The sequence below is a fragment of the Peromyscus maniculatus genome, chromosome 5 (genome assembly GCF_049852395.1).
Source record: "Peromyscus maniculatus bairdii isolate BWxNUB_F1_BW_parent chromosome 5, HU_Pman_BW_mat_3.1, whole genome shotgun sequence".
Taxonomy (NCBI): Eukaryota; Metazoa; Chordata; class Mammalia; order Rodentia; family Cricetidae; genus Peromyscus; species Peromyscus maniculatus.
The window spans coordinates 50,632,822-50,650,627 of record NC_134856.1 but is presented as its reverse complement, the minus strand read 5'-3'; the positions used below and the strand labels follow the sequence as shown (position 1 = coordinate 50,650,627).

At 53.5% G+C, this 17,806-nt stretch overlaps 1 protein-coding gene and 1 long non-coding RNA gene across 2 annotated transcripts in view; one reads left to right on the top strand and one right to left on the bottom strand.

The window, feature by feature from the left end:
• Cmip (c-Maf inducing protein) overlaps window positions 1–14,948 on the bottom strand; it is a 198,886-nt gene extending 183,938 nt beyond the window's left edge. The window contains exon 1 of the mRNA XM_006986345.4: window positions 14,545–14,948. Within this exon, the coding sequence (XP_006986407.1) occupies window positions 14,545–14,844 (300 nt within the window). The 5' untranslated portion in view covers window positions 14,845–14,948. The remainder of the gene's footprint in view (window positions 1–14,544) is intronic.
• Window positions 11,547–14,112, top strand: LOC121829437 (uncharacterized). The gene is made up of 3 exons (XR_013051329.1): window positions 11,547–11,857; window positions 13,368–13,455; window positions 13,751–14,112. It is a non-coding gene; the product is annotated as an uncharacterized LOC121829437 (long non-coding RNA).
• Window positions 14,949–17,806: the final 2,858 nt, after the last annotated feature.

Genomic DNA, 17,806 nt, shown 5'->3' with positions numbered 1-17,806 from the left:
TGGTGGGGATCAAAGCTGGAACAAGGAGCTAGGGTCCCAGCGTGGTCTCGCGCACATACCCTACAGGAGTCTTTTGGCCCCAAGGCCACCAGACAGGGCAGGACCCTCCAAGAAAACTGGGGGTTTTGTTTGTTTGTTTTTGTTGTTGCTGTTGTTGTTGTTGTTGTTGTTTTTTGTTTTGAGACAGGATTTCTCTGTGTAGCCCTGGCTGTCCTGGAACTCACTATGTAGACCAGGCTGGTCTTGAACTCAGCGATCCACCTGCCTCTGCCTCCCAAGAGGGATTAAAGGTGGTGGGCCACCACAGCTGGCTCAAGATTTTTCTCTCTATCTCTTCACAACCTGAGCCCCAACAAGTGACTACATTCACTCAAAGGCCTGGGCTGAACCTGGCATCCATGGGTGAGAGAACCCCAAAACTACCTTCAGATTCACCCAACCCATAGAACATAGTGTGTGATTCTGGTGTGGCAAAGGGGAGTAGCCACGGCACTGGCGGAAGTGAGTGGCAATGGTACACCCTTAAGAAGCATTGACCCAGGAGGGGGGAGAACAAGGGAATTCGTGGCTGACATCTAAAATTAAATTATAAAATAAAATTAAAAAAAAAAAAAGAAGCACTGACCACAGCACAGGCCCTTACTCTCTCCACCCTGGGTGGTGGCTCTACCTTCCCCCAGCAGCAGGGGGTGGCGACATCGGAGCTAGGTCCTCCATACTGAGATGAGCTCACGCAAAAGGTGGCAATCTAAAATAACACAGGCACTTGCAAACTTCTCCCACCTCACTGAGAAGTGCGTCTTTCAGGGCAGCCCTCGCTAGAGTGGGCAGGGTGTCCAATTATTCACAGGGCACTCTGGGCTCCCAGACCACATACCCAGAAAAGATCCTGGCTGTCAGGAAGATCTGCACAAATGTCAATTCATCCCACATAGGGTACCAACAAGACAGACCAGAGGAACAAATCCCAAGTCTAGCTTGATGAGGCATTGTTCTTCCTTAAAGGTAGAATAGGTGACCCCCAAACAGTCGCATCAACCAAAGAGTCCCACTCCAGTATGGATAACTTCCCCAAGGCTGCGTAGGTGGAGTCCGGCTATAGTTAATGTCCCACATGTTTTACACTCCAACATCTCCAGAGACCCTGGCAGTCAGAGCACAGGAGGGGTGATGTCCAGAATCCCACATGAGGGACGGTGGCGTCCCCGTACTCTTCCATAAGGGAATGCCAATAAGCAGATCTCATGAGAGTCTCCTTCAGGTAACCACACCTTCCCTGATAAGATGGGAAGGGCCATGCCACGTCCAGAGGACAGAGGTCCAGGGCCATCTTCATGCAAGGCTGCTCTCTGGCTGGGCAGGAAGGGCCCTACCCAGGGGCAACAGGCAGAGGCCGAAGTCCTCCAGTGGCAGGTCTCCTGGACACGCCCTGAGAGTAGCTACAACCCAGGGGACGACCCCAGAAGATTCTCTGCATGGCTCCTTGGTCTAAGATGCCCCACTCTGTATGGAGCCTACTGGCAGGACCCACCCACAATTCCAAAATCTTCCCTTTGCTCTCTTTTCTCCATGTGATTCAATTATCCTTCAAAGACATAGGACTCACCGGGCGCTGGTGGCACAGGCCTTAAATCCCAGCACTTGCGAGGCAGAGCCAGGCGGATCTCTGTGAGTTCAAGCCAGCCTGGTCTACAGAGTGAGATCCAGGACAGGCACCAAAACTACACAGAGAAACCCTGTCTCGAAGAAAAGAAAAGAAAAAAAAAACCAGGAAAAAAAAAAGTCCTGAGTCATCAGCCAAGGCAGGAACAGCAGTGGGTCACAGGGAAGAATCTAGGGTGGGTGGCTTGCTAACACTCTGCCAGCCTGGATTCCCTCCTGGGTTCTTGGCTCCTTACTACATGGGAAAGGGGGCTGACTCTCCTGCACCCACAGTTCCCGTGACTCCCTGGAGACAGTACTGAAGAAACAAGGTGACTGGGGTGAGGATAAGAAGGCCCAGCGCTGCCATGGGCAGCGACTTCTCCAGAATATGGGAATTCATAGACGGGGTGATGGTAACTTGTCAGGAAGCCAAATGGCTCTCAATCAATCATGGGTGCTATGTTCAGTAGGGAAGGGAACGTGAGGCAACGCCTAGTGTGAGCAGCGTGCAGGTCAAGGCCAGAGACGCTGCTCAACAGAGTATAGTACACAGGACGGGTCTTACGCCACAGCTGACTGGGCCCCATGACAAGAGTGGCCAAATGAGACCCCTTGAGTTGGCATGTGACCACCGCTTAGCAGATGGTAAACACTCAAGGGACTTAACCTTAGTGACAAGACACCAACATACATAGGGGCCAACGCTGGGCTCTGTGTCACTGACAGTCATGTGAACCCATGTGGAAGGGAGAAAATGGGATTCCTTGCTACACAGAGCAGAGGTGGTTCTCCCAACATGGGCGTCATGGCTCCCTGCAGGGTGGTAGGGTTGAGGGGAAGGTTTTTCTTCCTCTATTTCATAAGACTGTCCTCAACTATGTGTTGTTATTAAAGCAGGAAAGTGGACAGCTGGTCAAGAGAGTGATCATGAGAGGGCTCCCCAGACCACCTACAAGGCAAGAGTCACCTACAAGGCAAGAGTCATCTACAAGGCAAGAGTCACCTACAAGGCAAGAGTCATCTACAAGGCAAGAGTCATCTACAAGGGAGCATGCCCCATTACAAACAGGCAAGATGACCCTAAAAGGCTATCAGAGATCAGAGTGGCTGACAGAAATTCTGGGCAGAACAAAGAAGTTAGAAGTGCCAAAGCCCATGGGATCCCTGAGGGTAAAGACCCTGAGGGTAAAGAGGGAGGTAGGGTACCACTCCATGGCCACTAACCAGCATGCTGGTATTGGCTAATACATCAGGGTCACTGGAATGGGGCAGCCCTTAAGGCCAATTCAGGGGACAGACTGAGGCTCTACGAGGTTGAGTGGCTGTCCCCAGAGCAACAAGGGGCAGCCAAGACACAAGCTACCTGCCTGTGTCTAATGAGATGGGTCTTCAGAAAGCTATCTGGGTGACGGATTCAGCCTCTGGGGTCTCCAGGGCCCCTCTCCACCCGGGTGAAGCCCCCTGCTCTGCCCACATAATCCTCTTTAATACAGTCCCTTATGTTATGGAGACCCCCCCCAACCATAAAATTATGTCGTTGCTACTTCATAACTGTCATTTTTCTACTGCTATGAACCGTGATGTCTGATAGGCAGGATATCTTGACATGGGAGACCCCGAGGGGGTCGTGACCCACAGGCTGAGAGGCGCTGCTCTAGAGCCCCGCTCACCAGCCACACATAGTGAGGCTCCTGAGATGTTCATCTGTAAAACGGGCACCACCTCACAGCGGTCGTGAAGACTGGGGAACTCTTTTATTGGAAGGGGTTGGAGCGATAAGGCACATGGTAAGCAGTGTGTAAGGGAAGCTGCTGTGACCGGTACCTTGTTGGTGACTCAGCCCTTGCTGTCAGGATCCTATGGAGTCACGGTGGCATCTGGAGGCCACTGATTTGGAAGCCACGTTGCCTGATTATAGCCTTAATCTCTCAAGAGACGCTCACTCTGTAAGCACAGTACCAGGAGCGTTCCGCTGAAGTCTCCCCTCCTGCCTTATGGGGCTGCTGCAAAGTTAAGTGTTCAAATACGAAGGACCAAGAGACCCTAGAGGAAGTTATCAGTACCACCTGGATCACTGTCTGCCATCTTGAGTGTGCTCTTGGGCTCTGTGATCTGCCTGGCTTACTTACTAGATCCCCCAGCCCAGCAGCAGTCATCACCTGCCCACCCCTGAAGAGAGCCTGTTGCAGACTGGCGAACCCTGATGAACCAAGAACCAGCCAGAGCAAAACAAGACCTTGTTCCCCTTTGTAACAGGCAGCCCTGCCCCCACTGCCAGCCGCCCCTCTGAACTTCCTCTACTGCGGGACACAAAGCAGAGACACCCTCGGTCACCTGCAAAGTGCCCGTCCATCCTCTGGCTTTGGACGGAGCCCAACCAGGGCTGGCCTGGAGCTCCCCTCCTCCCAGGCCTCAAAGGGGGACAGGAAGGGAGGTCGGGGAGCTATGCATGGTGCCTCACACTGTGATGGGAGTTCTTCAAGCACACTGTAGGTAGCAGGCGGGGATCTCCAAGATCTCCAGATCCCCAGCTGCTGCCCCTATGGCCGGAGAGGCACAAGTGCTGCAGGGCTATGGAGAGCCGGAGGCGCAAACACATTCCTCAGTGGCATGGCCACCCCCTTTCAACAGGACAGGACTCCCAGCTAGGGAGTAAACAGCATTCATCCACCCCTAAGGAGGAAGTCGACTGGGAAGCACTGCCTCAGTCTCCCCAGCTGTAAAACAGAGGGTAACTGTAACTGACAAGGCTGTGAGAGTCATTAACGACCAATGTGGAGTGGCCTCTGCCTGGTCACTACTGTACCTAATTTCCTGACCCTGGTGACTCAGACATGCCTGGAGTCCCCAATCTCTGTATGTAAGTAAATCCTACCTGCCCAGTAAAGCAGCCGTCAGGGCTCCCCCACTCCAACCCTCAGACGAGCTTCCCCAGATCTCCCCAGATCGCATCTCATATATCCCTCTCTCTCTCACACTTGTGCACAGGGTTGTGCTACCCACAACTACAGGGCCTCCTAAAATGTGCCACTGCCCCTCCAACCTTAGCCCTGGCTCACCTGTCCTTCTGTCCACTCTGACCAGCAGCCTTTCCTCTACCACTTCCAATCCCACCACAAAGGCCTCCCTAAGGCTGGGGAGATGGCAAGGTGAGGGGAAGCGCTAGCCTCGTAAGGCGGACAACGTGAGTTAGATCCCCAGAAGCCACATAAAAAAAAAAAAAAAAAAAAAAAAAAAAAAAAAAAAACGCTGGATGAGAGAGACACTGTGCATCTGTAATCCCAGCACTCAAGAGACACTGTGCATCTGTAATCCCAGCACTCAAGAGGGGACAGGAGAACCGCCTGGAAGCTTGCAGGGCAGCTACCCTGAAGTGTGCACGCCCTGCATCGGAAACAAGGTAAACAAGCAAGCCGACCCCTCAAAAAGGCTGTGTCCTGACCACAGGTGCCACGGCACATTCACACACACAGGCAGGCACAATAATCGTTATTGATAAGATATTTAAAAAAGATTAAATTAAATAAACAAAGGGTCCTCCTAAAGCCACCTGCTTCCAAGATAGCCAACACTCTTCCCCCAGACTCCAAGAGGAGGAACAAACCTCCGAGGACATGTACTCCGCCGCTCACCCCACACTGTACAATGACTTAGGCACAGCCAGCCCTTTTGGAGAGAAGACTATGGTGGCCTTCTCCGGTGTGCTCCCTTGACAGGGACAGTACCTGCAGTACCTCCTCTCTGTGAGCACAGTACCCGGAGCACTCACTCTCTAAGTGACTGTCTTAAGTACCCATTGTGAGCACAGTACTTTGCGGTCCTCACGCTGACTATACAGTACCTAGGGTACTTCCTCTTCATGAGCATGGTACTTGGAGCACTCACTAAGTGACTGTCTTAAGTACTCACTGTGAGCAAAGTACCTGGGGTACTTCCTCTCTGTGAACACAGTACCTGAAACACTCACTTTCTAAGTGTCTTAAGTACTCACTGTGAGCACAGTACCTGGGGAGAACTCACTCTCTAAATAAGTGTCTTTTTTTTTTTTTTTTTTTTTTTCCAGACAGGGTTTCTCAATGTTGCTTTGGAACTCGCTCTGTAGACCAGGCTGGCCTCGAACCCACAGAGATCCACCTGCCTCTGCCTCCCGAGTGCAGAAATTAAAGGCGTGTGCCACCACCACCCAGCTCTAAGTGAGTGTCTTAAATACTCACTATGAGCACAGTACTTGTGGTACTCAGGCTGATTACACAGTATCTAGCAATCAGTTCAGACTCACACCTGATTCTGCCTCCTGACTGACCCTTCTTCCTCCCAGCTCATGAAAACCACCTCCATAGGCTCACTCTGAAAGCCAGGTGAGTGCGATGCCCACATATACCAGGTAAATGACAACGGCCACTGCTCCCTGAACATCTTGCTCTACACATCTTCCAGCAGGCTTCCTTCCCTCCACGGTTCCTCACCAGAGAACAGCAAATTCCAAGCCTAACAGTGGCCTCCAAGAGATTGGTCCCTTTCATTCTAAGCGGCTGCACTGCCTGTGCCTTGGAGACCTCAAGGCCACTGTTGCATGCCACCCCGGGTAGCCACTGCTCCTCAGGGGCTTCCTTCTTCCTAAGTATCATCTATTTTGTTTTGTTAGTTTGTTTTCAATTGCTTGTTTGAGACAGGATCTCTCTGTAGCTCAGGCTGGCCTAAAACTTCCTGTGTAGCCTAGGCTGGCCTCAAACTAGTGATCCTCCTGCCTCAGACTCCCAAATGCTGAGACTACAGATACACTCCACCACAGCAGCACCAAGACACACCTCTAAAGCACTTTTCCCAGCCTCACCTGGGCTCCGGTGTGGTCCTGGCCCTCTTCTTGCCCCGCCCCCATCCCCACAGAGGACCTAAAGGAGGCCCAGGCTGGAACAAAGTACAAAGGAGACCTAAGAGATAAGTGAGGCAGTGTCTCGCCAAAGATTCCCCAGGACTGTGATGAGTAAGAAGAAACCACTGCCTGCAGCCAGGAGGCCTCTTGGTGGAGGGGGCTGTTTGTTACACAGCTAATCTGCCCTGGCTGACACATCCTCTAGCTGGGCCTTTATTCAACCAGCCTGGCCAGGGAGCCAGAGTGGGAAGCAGAGAAGCCAGGCCTGCTGTCTTTAGCTATTCTTGATGTCTCGAGAGTCCAGGACCGCCTCAGGACACTCACGAAAACCAACCCAAGTCCAGGTGTTTGTTCCCCACAGGTGACCTCTCCGGAGCAAGACCTAGGGAGCCCAGCCCCAGCAAGCACCTGCTTCCCATTGCTACAGGCCCGCCCACCTGCAGACTGGAGGAGCCAGCTCACCTGCCTAGTTCCACAGCCTAATTCTCACTGCTGATAACAGCCAAGAAAACAAGAGGGCGAAGGCCAGGATGGGAGGCGACTGTGGGCACCCCCACTGCTGAGTCACCTCAGGGGTCTTTGGGTTGCCTCGCTTCCCATCAGCCCACCCCCACCTGCAAAGCCAGCGGGGACTCCGGGGACTCTAAAGCCTGGGATCCTTGGAACCTGGTTATTCAACCAAGGGAGTTGGCTTTTAAAAAAAACATTCTGCCAGGCTGGGTAATTTAAGACCCTCTCAGAGCATTAAGACAAAGCTGTTCTTCACTCTTCATTCGAAAGAAGCTGGTTTTCAAAAGGAAAGGGAAAAAGAGAGGTGGAGAGGGAGGGAAGGAGAGGGGAACTAGAATGAAACTTCCGGGGACAAGCAGTAGCCTATTTGCCTAGCATCTTGAACATTCTAGATGCTTGCTGAAAAAAATATATATATATATTGAGACAGGGTCTCACTATGTAGCCCAGGCTAACCTCAAAACCAGTATCAATCCTTCTGCCTCAACCTCCTGAGTGCTAAGATGACAGGGTTTAAAAAAAATAAACAATAAATAAATAAACCAGTCCACTGGAGAGGAGAGGAAAGTGAACACTGGGCGTTTATTAAATGCCAGCCAGGTGCTTTCTTAAATTCCCTCTGGCCTCAGGGCCTGTGCATTTACCCCGTCCCCCCACCTGAAAAGCCCTTCCCCCAGATAGTGACGCGACACCTTCCCTGACCTCCAGACACCTTGCTTACTAGTCTGACTAGCCTGCTGTCTTCCCAGCACCCAGAGCCTTGGGATTTCTCTACTGAATGAATACCTGCCTCCCGTAACCCCGACATCATGAAGGAAGTCCTCACAATCCCCCCTCTACGGATAAGGCAAGTCATCCGGGAAGCTGCAGGATTCCAGATCACCTGTCTGATGTCAAGTCTGTGTCACCGTCTCGTCTCCTCCCGGTTCTCTCCCCATACACAGCACATCTTACCCATGGCAGAGGTGAGGAGGTGGATCCTTAAGACAGGAACAATTTCAACCCCAGAAATCTCTGCTTTGCCACCCCCCTCAGTCTGGAGATTATACAAATCATGTAGAGCAGGCACCTCTGGTTAGGGCTCTGCGGGCAGGGAGGAAAGTGTCCTTTTCAAAGGTATCCCGACCCCTCCACACCCTAGGGAGGGACACACTGGGTACCTGGTTCATCAGAATGAGGAGAGAGGAAGAGAAATCCTCACTCCCCCTTTCTCTATTATGGGGCTTAGCCACCTGGCTTCCATCCTGAGGAAAACAGGAAGTCTGAAGGCAGGAAAAAAAAAAAAAAAACAAGGCTCTCAGTTGGAGCAGCCCAGACCCCTGTCCTGAGAGTGGAGATGAATGTAGCTGGCACTCTCTTCCCTCAGCTTGGTGGTAGGGCTGGCTGGGTTCCCCTGTGGGAACCCACTTCCTGGTGACTTTCTGCCAGACTGATGCATGCCCCCGACTCCCCGAGAAAGCAGGCAAACACTGAAACTGTTAAAACAGGTACAATTCCGCTTATAAAAATGGGAAGTGCCTTGTTCATAACAGCCAACAACTGAGACAGAGGAAATGCCCAGCAACAGAGGAACTGGTCTGCCCACCACATTAGTCCAGTACACTTCAAGATGAGAAAGTTACGAAGCAGTGAGAAAAGAACGGGGCAGTCACACGTGTGTGGATCTGAAGTGAACTCCAAACACAGCCTCCAAGGACTAGGAGTAACAACGCAGAACCGTTTCTTCGTGTTCAGAAAACAGGCTGCAGGTTTTGCCTTGAAAGAGGACCACTGAGGATTCTGGGAGCATGAGGTAAGGCTGCAGCCTCTTCCCACACTTTGGATACATGTGGTAAAAAGTGCACGATGATTCCATTACACACACACACACACACACACTCACACACACACACACACACACACACACACACGTAGTATATATGTTGGGGATTTTTAAGTACCCCTTGAGAAATTCTAAAATGCCCACTGCCTCATATTCAGTGCTTCTGCAGACACCCCTAACTTTCTGAAGTGCTCAGTGTACCTCAGGTGACGGCCCCTCTTTTTAAATAGCCAAGATCTAGAGCTGGGCAGTGGTGGTGCACACCTTTAATCCCAGCACTCGGGAGGCAAAGCCTGGTGGGATCTCTGTAAGTTCCAGGACAGCCTGGTCTACAGAGGGAGATCCAGGACAGGCACTAAAACTACACAGAGAAACCCTGTCTCAAAAAAAAAAATAGCAAAGATCTTTCCTTTAAAATTTTTTTTTAAGCCAGGCAGTGGTGGTGCACGCCTTTAATCCCAGCACTTGGGAGGCAGAGGCAGGCGGATCTCTATGAGTTTGAGGCCAGCCTGGTCTACAGAGTGAATTCCAGGACGGCCAAAACTACACAGAGAAACCCAGTCACAAAAAAAGGAGAGAGAGAGAGAGAGAGAGAGAGAGAGAGAGAGAGAGACAGACAGAGAGAGAATCCTTTTTGGTATAGGGAGTAGGAGACATGTTCATGTGTGTGGAGGTCAAGACAGTTTATGGAAGTCTCTCCTTCCACCACGTGGTCCCCAAGGGTTGTATTGGGGTAGTGGGGCTTGGCAGCATCCTGCCTTTAAGTGCTCAGCCATCTCGGCTGCCCATAATCCTTCCATTTCTACAGAGCTCACTCAGGGGACTCACGCTGTAGAAACTGTTTCTGACTCTGCTGGCCGTCCTGCTACCCGGTGTTCACCAGAACCAGCGTCAACATCTCAACTGTCACCATAATAAGTGAGACGCAATTGTCACCCTACACGTGGAGACAAAGCAAGGCCCCTCAGGGAAAGCAAGCTGCCCAAAGTTACACAGCCCGGAAGTTGCAACCTCAGGCTCCAGCCCTGCTGCACGTGACTACAGTAAAACCCGAGTTTGTTCTGCCCCACGGCGGGGACACGGAAGGCTAGGCTGCCCGGCTCTGTCTCATTTAATCCTTTAATCAAAGGCGTAACTAGTCCATCTCAAATATCCATTCCGATGAAATACCAGGCTGGTCCCCTTGGAGAGCGCAAGGGGGAGGCGGCCAGCAGTGGGGTACCCTGGGGCACTTTGCCTTTGGGATGATTCAGCTTCTGTGCTCCCCACAAAATGCCCCCAACAAAGTCCTTTCCCTCTACCAACTGAGCAAACAGGACCATACACAAGCCACCCTGGCTCCCCAAAACCAGACTCTTAGCGCAAGACTCCCTCCCTTGTGGCCTGGTAGGAGAGAGTACATTGCCGCACAGCAAAACACCCATCACCTGGAAGGGCATCGGGAGCCCGACAGAGCATCTCTCCTCAAAATGCACCGACTTCCTAGAGTCCCGTGGAAGGCAGGCCACACCACCTGGTCACAGAGAATGCTGTATGCTTGCTCCTGCCTGCGCCATCCCTGCCCCCATCTCTGAACACACAACTATCTACAAAACAAATCTGATGCACTCCAAAATCTACTTGTGACATTAAAAAAAAAAAAAAAAAAAAGTGCTTACTAAATGCCAGAATCATAAACGGAGGGAAGAATGGGCACACAGAAGAAGGACCTATATGGCAAAATAGAAAAACCTTAGCACGCAAGCACCCAGTGTAGGGTGTACACCGATGGGGTCCCTGGGGACTGGAGGGTTTCATTCTCAAGGAAAAGATCCCAGCACCTGGAGATGACACTTAGCTAGGGAATGACTACACCGTAGCTCTCAGAAGCGTTTTTTTGTTTTGTTTTGTTTTTTTGCTGAAACAAATTCCAAGTTCACAGGATGGATGCTCAGATACTACAGAGGGGGTTTAAAAAAAAAAAAAAAAAAGCCCCGGACAGAAACGAAGGTGGCTTCTGTTCACCGGACCAGATTCCCGGAGACATTGCAGCCCAGCAGCCGTGGAGACAATGCAAGCGGCAGGCAGCCCTGGAGGAACGTGGTTCCAGAATAAAGAAGGCTCCACCGTCCCCTTGTGTCCGAATCCCTGCACGGTAAACCCAGGAAGGACCTGGGGGATTAGACCCACCATTCTGAAACCGTGGGCCTCGTCATCGTCTGTTTGGTTTTTGTTTTGTTCTGTTTTGCTTTCAACGGTGCCATGAAATGAAAGGTAAGGTGCCTTTCTGTACTTCTTCGGCTCAGGGGAGACAAAGGCTACATGTAGACAAAAGACAAACACGGTCTAGCAGGTGATCAAATTCAGCCGAGCCATGAATGGCAAGATGGATTCCTGTCCTCCCCAACAGGAACACGTCCACAAAAGCCTAGGCTGGCTGCCGATTTCAACCTATAACACACACGCGGGGTGGACAGCCACCCCTGAGTCCAGAAAGATCCCAGGGATGGGGAAGTGTAAATGAGGAAAAAGAATCCTCTTTCGGGCGGGCGTGGGCAGGCAGGGCCCTTCCCCAAGAAGGTGCGGCCTCTGCCTCCCAGGAGGTACCCCCCCCCCTCCGCACGACCCCTCCCACGGAAGCTGGGGAGCTTCCTCTTTGTTGACAAGCATTCTGGTTCCAAAGGATCCAAAGTCTCCTAGGCCCACCAAACCTGGCCTATGTCAGGCAGGCTGTTGGCTTCTGCAAGGGTTTAATCAGTAACCGGCCTCGTAGACAGCCGCGCGGGGCAGGCCCTGACCTGACCCCACTGAGGGCAAAGTTTACAGCCAGGTCAGGGGAGGGGTGTCAGGTTCCATGGCACCAGATTCCTGTTCGGGTCTCCCTCCCCAGGGAACCAAGAGATTTCCACACTGTGTCACCAGCTGGAGACCCATGCCAGGAGGGACCAGGAGACCCCAGAAACTTGGCTTAGAGATACCCTCGCCTGGTGCAGCTGGGGTCCAAGCCTCTCGAATCTGTCATGATTCAGGTAACTGAATCAGTGTAGACTCAGTGGATGGTTTGGGCAAAAAGGAGTGGTTTCTTTGTTGACTGGTTTGAATCCCAGATCAGTCACTCTGGGTCCGGTTCCTGAAGCCCACACAATTAACTGGATAATCCCCAGACAGTTCTGAACAGGGCTTCCTAGGAGCAACATACACTTCAGCGCTCTGCGAGACATGCTTCTACATGGGCAACTCGAGGCTGGGATATAGTGGCTGCAGAGGGTTTTCTGGGAATGAACTGCACTCACATCCACCTTTGTTTCATTTGAGCAAATATTTCTCAACAGAGTGGTTGGGCCGCACTATAAAATGCAGACAGGTTACATAATGCCCAGGCCTAAGGGAGGCCCGAGGAGGCTCCTCCACTTGCCAAGGAGTGGACACCACCGATATCTCAACGCGGGACAAGATCCATAGCAGCAAACCCTAACCCCACCTCTGGTCTGGAGGCTCCAGGCCCTGGTGGCCACACCTCCATCCACACAGGCCCTAGGGGTAGGGGAGCCACACACCTCCACTAGAGGCCTCCACTGGAGGCCCCCATTGACGCCCCCACAAAGCCAACGCTCCACTGAAGGAATTCCCTCGTACTAGGTGAAGAAAGGGAAGGGCAGGATTATGGCAGCCTGTGAGACACTTCCTCCCAGTTCCTTAGTCCCTATTTTCTATCAAAGAACAAGGCTCTGCCAAGACCCAACTTGCTCCTCAGATAACCTAGGGCCACACAAAGGACTCAGGTGTTCCTCAGAGGTAGCCCCCGGACCTCAGCTGGCCAAGGATAGAAGGGGCCCTGGCTGCTAGAGACTCTTGGGCCTGAGTCCTTTCTGACTCTCTCAAACAGACAGACCTCTTGAGCAGCCAGGGAAAGTAGGGAGCCCTCTTGTCTCCAGAGCTTGCCTCTCCCAAAGCAGGAAGATCAAGCTAGCCACACCATGACGGTGCCCTGGAGGACCAGGGAATGTCCTGTCCTTCCTACAGCAGGTCACTATCCCTCTCAACTACTGTCCTTCCCTGACAACTCCTCTGCATTTGGAAGGATGGCTGGAAAAAGAACAGAGCCTAATAAAGGACCCCCCAGCCCCCGCCCAGCTCAACTCGGGCAGGTAATAATGCTAAAACCAGACTTAGGGGCTCCAGAGCCCAGGGAAGGTTACCAACCCACCCCTGGGACGCGAAAGCCCCAGGACTGGCCAATCAAATGAAAATCAAGGCCGAGGCCTATGACTCAAAAGAGGGTTTAAGAACACACACCACCGATCTGGGAGAAGACTGGGCCGCCTCCGGCAACCCTCAATCCTCCCGGGGACAAAGTCTGCAGTTACTGCACCAGCATGCCCAGAAGAGCATAGAAAAAAAAATAGGTGCTTTAAGCACATCAGACCCAAAATTCAGAATAAAAGTCCTCATATGCCACAGTGCTCTCAAGGGTGGGTAGAGAAACGAGACTCAAGGAGTACGGAGTCTAGGCTAACTTTTTCCCCCTCCCATTCTTAGGAGCATGTGTCACAGCCTGTGACACACCACCAAGGGAACATGGATGCCGAGGAAATGTCTACACACGCTACACATTTGTGGCATGCATGTAAGCAACACCCTGTTTCCTGGCTGGGCTTTCTTGGCACAGGTGTGAGCAGGCAGTGGATTCTACCCTTTCCCATGGTGTTTAGTAAACACCATGGAGCCTGCCAAGGGGGGACGTGTACATTCTAGACAAGAAGGGGGCCCCTACAAAGATGGGTCCCCAAGCGCCAAGCCAAGGCCCAGCCAGAGCCTGTATTTGAAACTGCCCTTGTTGGAAAACACAAAGCATCCTGTTTAGGCCCTGCCCACCGCCCCCACTCCCCCTCCTCGACCCCACCACAGCTGTCTGTCCCCAGGAGGAAGAAGGCCACCATTTGCAGATTCGATTTCCGAAAGCAACTAGTAAGATCCTCCTTTCTCCATCTCATCCAGCTGACCCGGCCCTGGCCACACAGCAAAAAAACTAACAAAACAGGACGCAGCCACAAAACATGCTTACACACGCTCCACAGACAACGCAAGGGCAGGCTGGGCAGCCCAGCTTCTACTACCCAGAGAACTCGACTACCCCCAGGGCCTGAGCGGGTCCGGGTCCTGGACCTCGACCCCCTCCCCCTCCAACCTCCCAACGTGCGAAAGAGGTTTTTCAGAAAGGGCAGGCACCCGGTTTTGCCTTGCCAGGCCGGGCAGAAAAAAGAATAAAGGAAAGCCAAAGCAAGCGCAGGAGTTGCTTTCTGGAAATTGTTGGCGCTGGGGGGTTGGGGAGGGGTGGTTTACGGTTTTTATGGAGGAGAGGGCTGTGTTTTGTTTTCCCCCTGTAGCTCAAATCCAGATGGGCAACGGGTTCGGAAACGGAACAACACACCACTACCCGAGGGCCCAGTCTAAGGTTCACCCCGGGGTCCCAGCCATCGGAAACGCAGGCGCTCTGGCAAAAGTCCCTAAGCACTCAGTCCGGGTGGGCTAAGTGTCCAGGACACGAAGAAGGGCTCCCCAGCCTGCATTGGAGGATCAGGTCTGGAGGTTCCAGCCCAGCTCCGCGCGCAGGCCGGGACCCGGGGGCCGCGCGCTCGGGGGGCAGCCAGCGGGGGTGCCTCGGTCCCGGGGGACCCCAGCTTGGGGAGCTCCACGGCCACGCAGGGCCACTCACCGTGGCGGATGCCAAGCTGTTGTCGGCCAGCGTTAGGTGGTGCGGCTCCCAGCGCCTCAGAAATTTGGAGGTGAGGATCTTGCTGAGAAAGGTCCGAGGGTGCCGGATGACACAGACCTGAATGTCGCCCTCCTGCAGCAGCTTGTACCTCATCCCGTTGCACAGCAGCAGGGCCCGGCGGCAAGGCACGGCGCCCATCACCTTGGTGCCCTCGGGGCCCGACACGTCGCTCCCTAGCAGCGGCTTGGTCTCCTCGATCTGCCGGGGGTCGCCGCCGCCCGAGCTGCTCGTCACATCCATGGCCGCGCCGGGGCGGGGGCCGCGCGCGCGATCGCGGCTGGCGTGGGGCCGGGCCGGCGGGGCCCCCGCGGAGGGCCCGCACCCCCCCACCGCCGGGAAGGTGGGGGGGCGTGGGCTGGGGGCGCCCCGCGGGGACGAACGGGAGCGCGCGGGGGCGGGCGGGGGCGCGCGGGGCGCTTCCTGGGCTGCTTCCTTCTAGCTGCTGGGGCGCATGCCGGCGCGAACGGGTTGGCGACTGCGGCGCGGGCGGCGGGCGATCGCGGGGCGCAGAGAGGATCGGGTCCTCGGGGGTTGGGGGCGGCGCCGGGGACGGCGGGCGCGGGCGTGTCTCGGCCTCGCGCGGGCGCGCTGTGCGGTGCGTGTGTCCGCGTCCGTCCGCTAGTGTGTGCTGCGGGCGGGGGCCGCGCCGGCTGCCGGGGAGATTGCGGGAGGCTGGCGCGCGCGATTGGTCCCCGCGGGGTCATGTGCCCGCCCTCTGACGTCAATGGCGGCAACAGCGGCTTCGGCCTCCCCGGGGCGGGCGGAGTCCGGGATGGGCCGGGCCCCGGGCGGGGACTTGGAGGCGGGCGCGGCCCGACGGGAGCGGCAGCCTCTGGGGAGGGGGCCAGGGCTGGGCGAGCCTCGACAGTCCCCGCGCCGCGCCCCGGAATGTGGGCAATATGCAGGGGGACGTCACGCGGGCCGCGCCCCCGAGAGTGCACAACCGAGCCCTGCGCCCCTAGCCACCCCACCATCCTGGGCTGAGCTGGGCTTGGGAAATAAATTCTGCCCCATGACCGAGAGGATGCAGACCAGTGCTTCCCCTTCCCAGTCCAAGGCTGAACTGAAAGCTGGGGTGCTGCCCACTGCACCACTGAGACCGCCTCCCCAATTCAAACTGCTTCCCCAAGGATGGCCAGATTGGGCCATAGGACAGTTTCTTGAAATTGAAATTGATCGCGCCCCCCAATCCCCCAAACACACAGAGAACTATGTATGGTGGGTAGCACACCATTACAACCCCAGCACTCACGGGACTGAGGCAGGAGGATTGCTGTGAGCTTAAGGCCAGTTTGAGCTACATAGTAAATTTCAGGCCCTTCAAAACAGCAAGCCCTGTCTCAAAAAATTTTTTTGTTTTAAGTAGCACTGGGGGTGTATCTCAGTTGCCAGTAGTGTTTGCCTAGCATGCATAAAATCCTAAACTGGATCCACAAAGTGTCATGTGCCTGTAATCCCAGCAATAGGGAGGTGGAGGCAAGAGGATTTTAGTTCAAGGTCATCTTTGGCTGTGAGTTCAAGGCCAACCTGGAGTATATATCTCAAAAAAACAAAACAAAACTTAAATTCCTTTAAAAAGAAAATATCGCCGGGCGGTGGTGGCTCACAACTTTAATCCCTGCACTCGGGAGGCAGAGCCAGGCAGATCTCTGTGAGTTTGAAGCCAGCCTGGGCTACAGAGCAAGATCCAGGACAGGCACCAGAAGTACACAGAGAAACCCTGTCTCAAAAAAAAAGAAAAAAGAAAAAGAAAAAGAAATATCCCCTCCCTCATCTGAGAATAGTCCTTACTGAATTCCTCTCCTCTAGTCTTTGATGCCTCCTGGCCTTTTCTTGGAGTCCTTCATGGGAGACAGCATCCTGAACACAGGCTCCCTCCTAGGATCTCAGGTAACAAAGCTCCCAAAGTGATCTAGCCTCCCTGTATTCCACCCACAACTCAGGCAGCTCCAGAGTCTCACACTGACCCTGGATGGCTCTGGTCCTCAGTCCCCCACCTGCCTAGGAGAGAATCCTATCAAATGAGCCAGTGTGACAGCTTGGAAACAAAACAGGCCCCCTTCTATCATTGCTGGCAATGAGCACCAGGGCTCTTCCATGGGACTTTCTCATCTCCAGCCTCCTATACATCATACCTCTAAACCCTGAAGCAGGGCTGGGGAGATGGCAAAACGGCTTGCTATGCAAGAATAAAGACCTGATGCCTGGTAGTGGTGGCACACGCCTTTAATCCAAGCACTTGGGAGGCAGAGGCAGGCAGATCTCTGTGAGTTCAAGGCCAGCCTGGTCTACAGCATGAGATCCAGGACAGGCATCAAAACTACACAGAGAAACCCTGTCTCGGGAAAAAAAAAAAAAAGAATGAAGACCTGAGTTCAAATCCCCAGAATTCACAAACAGGAACTCAGTAACATGTGTCTGTAATCCTAGCACTCCTAGTGCAAAATGGAAACAGAGTGGAGAAAAACCCCAGAAGTTCAAGGGCCAAGCTAGCCTGGCATTCACTGGCAAAACTGGAGACCCTGTCTCAAACAAGATGGAAAGCAACAACTAATACCCAGGATTGTCCTCTGACCTCTACACCAGTGCTATGGCATGCACATGCCTGCATTCACTCATGAATATGCACACAAATGTTACACATACACACACACACACACGCACACACACACACACACACACACACACACACACCGCAACTCTCTACCTTCTTGTTAAGTGAGGGTCCCATGTGTTCAGCCTATGTTGAACTGTATGGTGAATGCCACAGAAAGTCCTTAGAGTCCTTGAGATGGTACTACTCACACATACCCCTCCTAAGAACAGCCATCGAGGTCTGGGGAGAGGGGAAGACTGGTCTCAGCCTGCCTCCCTCACTAAATAAAACACTTAGCCAGTTGTGGTAGCCAGTTAGTGTATAAGCCCAGCACTTAGGAAGGCTAAGGCTGGAGGACCACAAGTTAGAGGCCAGCCTGAGCTACATGTCTTATTCCATCTGTGCAGGAGATGAACAAAACTGTTCTCTGTGCCCCATGGCAGACACTGTTAGGTTGGAAACTGGAAATGCATTACCTCCCCACAATTTACTGGCATCTCACTTGAGTGCCAAACTTCAACAGGCAATAAAGGAAAAAGCCCTTAGTCCCCACCCCCTGATAGAAATACAGGTGTGGAGGATGGTGGTGGTCAAAATCCCTTCAGC